Here is a 5628-nt window from a genome sequence, read left to right as displayed (position 1 = left end):
AGAGTGGATGCTTCTGAGCCCTTGATAAGTTGGTTTCCTTCCTCCCTACAGTGAGGCTTGGCAGGAGACAAGTAGAGGGCCCTGGAACCACTCCTCTACCATCGGCTTTGTCCTCACAAGTCTTTTCAATGACAGTCCAATGCACCTGTTCCTCTTCAGCATGGTTGTGGTAGTCTACACACTAGCGATGGCTGGCAACACTGCCATGGTCCTCTTGATCTGGGCTGATGCCCGGCTCCACACACCTGTATTTCCTCCTCAGCCAGTTGTCTTTCCTGGACATCTTCTTCACCTCAGTCACCGTCCCCAAGATGATAGCAGGCTTCCTCTTTGGCTGGACTAGCATCTCATTTGTGGGCTGTGGGGCACAAATGTTTTTCTTCATGTTCCTTGGGGCCGCTGAATGCCTCCTGCTGGCCCTCATGGCCTATGACCGCTACGTGGCCATCTGCAACCCTCTGCGCTACCCATCACTCATGAGCCACCAGACCTGTCTGCTCATGGTGGCTGCCTCCTGGCTGGGTGGATCCATCAATGCCTCCGTCCAGACAGCATTGACCCTACAGTTCCCCTATTGTGGCTCAAGGAAGATTGCACACTTTTTCTGTGAGGTGCCTTCGCTGCTGAGGCTGGCCTGTGCTGACACAGCAGCCTATGAGCAAGTGCTCTTTGTGACAGGTGTTGTGGTCCTTCTGCTGCCCATTGCCTTCATCACCACCTCCTATGCCCTCATTCTGGCAGCAGTGCTTGGGATGCACTCCGTGGAGGGGCGTCAGAAGGCCCTAGCCACCTGCTCCTCCCACTTAACAGTTGTCAACCTCTTCTATGGGCCTCTTGTGTATACCTATATGTTACCTGCATCTTACCACTCTCCTGGCCAGGATGATGTAGTGTCTATCTTTTACAGTCCTCACACCCATGCTGAACCCTGTCATCTACAGCCTCAGGAACAAGGAAGTGACAGGAGCAATGAAGAAGGTCATAGGGAAGTGTAGGGTGGGTAGGACTGCTTAAGACTCAGAGAGGGGTCCTCCTCCTCTAGGATGTCCCTGTGGCTCCAGGAGCCCATGAGGATTTTCTTCTGAGAAGAGAAGTCAAGAGTAGAATAGCCACCTATGGCTATTTCCCCAAACTTCTCCTTCCTCTCCTCCAGCTGCACTGGCCCTCTTGTTATTGGTCAGAATTCCTAAGCACAATTCTAGCTTGTGGTCCTTCGCACATGGTTCCTGATGCCTGGGTGCTTTCCTCCACATTTTTGCATGGCTTTCTCCTGCACTGCATTTAGGAACTTTCAAATGTGATCATATCAGAGATGCCTGCACTGGCCACCCTTTCCAAAATGGAAAGATGCCTTTCCAGAAATGCCTTCAATTCATTCCGTCATCTCTTTCATGTTTCTTAATTCAAGGTTTCTTTTACCCTTTAGAATATGAAAAACATGGCCTTGACTTTAATATTGTACCCTCATCAATAAATATTCATTGAATAAATGGACAAGCCCAAAGAACATTTATTACCTAATCTCAACAGCATTGGCACTGTTGTTAGTTCCTCCTTGAAAATCTTTCTTCTTTGGTAGTGACATCACATTTCTGGTTTTTCTCCTATTCTGGCCCACTCCTTCCCATTAAGTGATAAATGAATTAAAACCTAGTGCTAGACCACAGGTTTTCTTTTCTCAGTCCAGTCTCTTAAATCACTCTCATTCATGGTACACCAAATTCTGTCACACATATTATAGGCCATGAGATGTCTCCTCCAAGCTCTTCACCACCCAACTCCACCTCAATACCCACACTGGATGTTCCAGAGGCATCTCAAATTCATCATGCCAACAAACAAAGTCATGATATCCCCTCCAGGGCTGGTAACTGAGTGACTGCTTCATCAGGTCAGTAGGTCTCTGTCACCACCTATATATCTCATCCCTCACCAAATCCTGTCCATTTGACTGTCACTGCTTACCTTTCCATGAGATTCAATCCTTATAGTTGCAACTACCACTCTCATAGTCAAAGATACACTCATTCTTTACTTGGATGATGCTGGAATTTCCAAACGGGGCTCCCGGCCCATTCTCATCCCACCTCATATACACAACTACAGCTTGTTTTTCCAAGATGTGTGCCTACACACAAATCTAATCACATGCAACCTACTCCACTCCTTAACTTCCCCTTAAATCCCTTTAGCAATTCTTATTGCTTTACATATTCACCATTTAACATAGAAGGCAGCAGAGAGGGAGGAAAGAACAGTCCCTGATTGCAGTCTTGTATCTCTAAGCTAGACCATACTTTATCATTCCAAGTGTTTGATTATAGAAAGCAACCATCAGGGACACTGGGTGGCTCCGTGGTTGGGCGTCTGCCTTTGGCTCAGGTGTGATCCCAGTTTAGGGATCAAGTCCCATATTGGGCTTCCTGTGAGGAGACTGCTTCTCCCTCTGCCTGTGTCTCTGCCTCTCTCTCTCTCTCTCTCTCTCTCTCTCTCTCTCTGTGTCACTCATGAATAAAAAAAAAAAAAAAAAAGAATGCAGCCATCATAAGAGATGCCAAAATCACTTTCTGTTTTCTTAAGACATCACTAAAAGTCTTCAGAGGCCGAAAGTCATCCTTAAAGTTCAATCTGCATCCCTTTTACTGCAGCTGGATTAATTTCTTTAAATTGGTGGCTCAATGGTTAAGCATCTGCCTTCGACCCAGGTCATGATCCTGAGGTCCTGGGATGAAGTTCTGCTTCAGGCTCCCCACAGGGAGCCTGCTTCTCCCTCTGCCTATGTCTCTGCTTCTCTCTCTGTGTCTCGCATGAATAAATAAATAAAACCTTTAATAATAATAAATATAATAATAATTTCTCTAAATTGACTCTTCATAAAAATCAAGAACAGCAAAGAGATTTGCACTCTCACCCAAACATTTCTACCACATTTTCTCTTCAAAAAAGGAATTTACTCAGGGAGGAGTGACTTCTATTCCAAGAGTGACTCGTTATCACTTACCCAAATAAAACAGAAAACCATAATTTGCAATTAGTAATGCATCTGACCTTCATGCCCATTAAACAGGTGGGCAAGCTTTGAAAACTGACATGTAGGAGATAAGCTGCCTGTTCATCCGTTCTTGTGATACACAGAGCCAGTTGTTCCCTAATATCCAATTTTGCCTTCTTTTAAAATATACTTAATTTTAACTGAGAGAAAAAAATACTCTATTTTAACTGAAGTAAATATATTTCCCAATCACCAATGCAGCTAGGTATGGCTATGTACCCAAGCTGTAAAGTGAACTACAAGCATAAATGTATGCTTCCTTCCATCACTGTCCTTAGAAATCAGGGTGGGATCACACTCTTCATTTCACCACTATTTCCTATTAGCTGACATGTAGTCATGACCACCAGAGCTTCTGCAGATGTCTTGTACAAAAGATAAAAGCCAGCAGATGAAGAGGGCAAATTAACAATATAGAAGGAAACTGAGTTCGTGAAATTGTGGAGCTAATCGACTATTTTGTTTTTGGCACTTACAGTGAACCTAATCTAATGTCCTTTCACAAAACAAACATGACAGGAAGAGAACAGGCCCTTTTTGTGGCACAAGAGAATTTACTGTGTGGCTCCAGATTGCTGGAATGCTGGAAAAAGCTTGCTGAAAAGTAGGTTCAAGTGGACCCAAGGAGGCACACATCACAGTGCAACATGGAGACTATAAAATCAGTAGCTCTGAGAATGTGATCCACACACAGAAAAAATGACAAACTCCAATTAGATCTGGAACTTACTTAAGAAACTCATAATTTCCAATTTATAATGTAAGCCACAATTTATTTTCTTTATTTTACTAGAACCTAAAACCATGAAAATGGAAGGATTCTAAAGCTGAGTTATGAGGGGACAAGTGACATGGTGAAGCTTAGCTCTATTAGACATGAAAGATACCAAATGAAGTGGGGAAGCTCAAAGCTAAATTTCAGGAACAATGAGGGCAGACTCTAGCATTGTAGAAAACATTTTTGCCTGAGAGATGATGGAAGAAGGATAGTGACAACTCAGGAGAAAATGACAAAAGTACCTAACAGTTACCAAATCCTTCCTGAGACAAGCAATGTTAACTGCTAATGGATTGCAAACTTGCCCATCATTTAATCCTACCCTTATCAAAAGTTTTCTTTTATGCTCCCTGTGGTGAAATCTCCCCTTCGGAATATACTTTCGAATTTCTGAGTGCAGTTGATGAGACAATGGGACAAATACAAGTTGTCTGTACACATTCTCTTTACAGCCAGATTTTCTACATGCACTTAATAAGGCAAGACCTACCTAGGCTGAACTTTTGTCTGTTTTTTTTTTTTCATTAATTATCTTCAATTGGGATCATCCTGGATCATAGGAGGTAATAGATTATTATTGAATTAAGTTCAAATTATCTGGCCAGTTTTTATCTTTTTAAAGACTAGATTGGAGCTAATTCTGAATTACAAACTCCAATATAACACATATTCTATAATATACAATCTAAAAGCACTTTGCTGCTATGAAAAATAATTTGTGGCTCCTCAACAAAGGTAAACTTAGAATTGCTTTATAACTCGCAAGTCCATTCTTGGATAATATATCCAAAATAACTGAAAAGAAGTGTGTCAGACAAAAACTTGTACATCTATGCGTCATCATAAGTCCTATACTGTGAAATACATTTCGTGTGAAAGCACAGATAAGTCTGTAATCTCTCATTTTCCTAGTATATTCCTTTAAATTTCTCCTCTAAGCACACAACCCTGGTAAATTATAAAGTGGCTAAATCTTATAGTCTAAATGCATAGAGTCTATATCCATTTTATTTTTTTATATATCCATTTCCATATCCATATTTATATCTCTATTCTGCCACCTTTGGAGTGATAGAATTACAAAAATTTTGAAAATCATACAGAATTGTATTAGTTGCCAATGCATAAAGCTTACAGTAGCTCAAAGCAAAGAACTTTTGAAAGGTAAAGAAGAGCATTACATAATGATACAGTGGTCAATTGCCAAGAAAAAAATAAGTCTTAACATTATGTGCCTAAGAGCAGTAAGCCATATGAAACAATAATAATTTTCCCAAATTATTGTCGAGAACCCCAAACCATAGAACCAGGAAGATCAAGTAAGATAGAGACCATAAACATAAAATGAATAGTTAAAGAAAAAAATCTTGAATCAAGACAGAGGAACAAAGGTAGAAAAACACTACTGATAGAGGAGCAAAGAATTATATCTGACTTTTGTTTAGAAACAATGCAAGCAAGAAAGTAATGGAATGAAATATTAGTATTGGTGCAGGGGAAACTGGCATAAAAACAGACACAGAGAACCTAGAATTCTGTACCCTGTGAAATTATCCTTCAAAAATGAAAAAGAAATAATTTTTATAGGTAAAACAAAATTGAAGGAATTTGCTGCTAGTAAACCTGAGTTGCAAGAAATGCTTAAAGAAGTTCTGCAGAGAGAAGGAAAATTACATAGCCAGTAACAGATCTACACAAGCCAAGCAAGAGTACCAGAGAATACATAAGTAAAGGTAAAATCAACATTTGTGTATTTCTTATTCTTAATTGTTCTAAACAAATAAGTGTTTCTTCAAAA

The 5628-nt window shown here is 40.6% G+C and overlaps 1 protein-coding gene across 1 annotated transcript; it reads left to right on the top strand.

Moving 5' to 3' along the window:
* The first annotated feature begins 227 nt into the window (after nt 1-227).
* LOC119878214 (olfactory receptor 2Z1-like) lies at nt 228-995 on the top strand. Its single transcript, XM_038588914.1, has one exon. It carries the CDS (start codon nt 228-230, stop codon nt 993-995), a length of 768 nt encoding a protein of 255 aa, XP_038444842.1.
* Nucleotides 996-5628: the final 4633 nt, after the last annotated feature.

This window comes from Canis lupus, unplaced genomic scaffold (genome assembly GCF_011100685.1).
Source record: "Canis lupus familiaris isolate Mischka breed German Shepherd unplaced genomic scaffold, alternate assembly UU_Cfam_GSD_1.0 chrUn_S1235H1411, whole genome shotgun sequence".
NCBI classification, from domain to species: domain Eukaryota; kingdom Metazoa; phylum Chordata; class Mammalia; order Carnivora; family Canidae; genus Canis; species Canis lupus.
The sequence above is the reverse complement of the archived record's forward strand: the minus strand, read 5'-3'. Positions and strand labels throughout refer to the sequence as shown.

Coding starts and splice junctions, on each gene's coding strand:
- LOC119878214 (XM_038588914.1), top strand. CDS start 228: ATGCCCGGCTCCACACACCTGTATTTCCTCCTCAGCCAGTTGTCTTTC.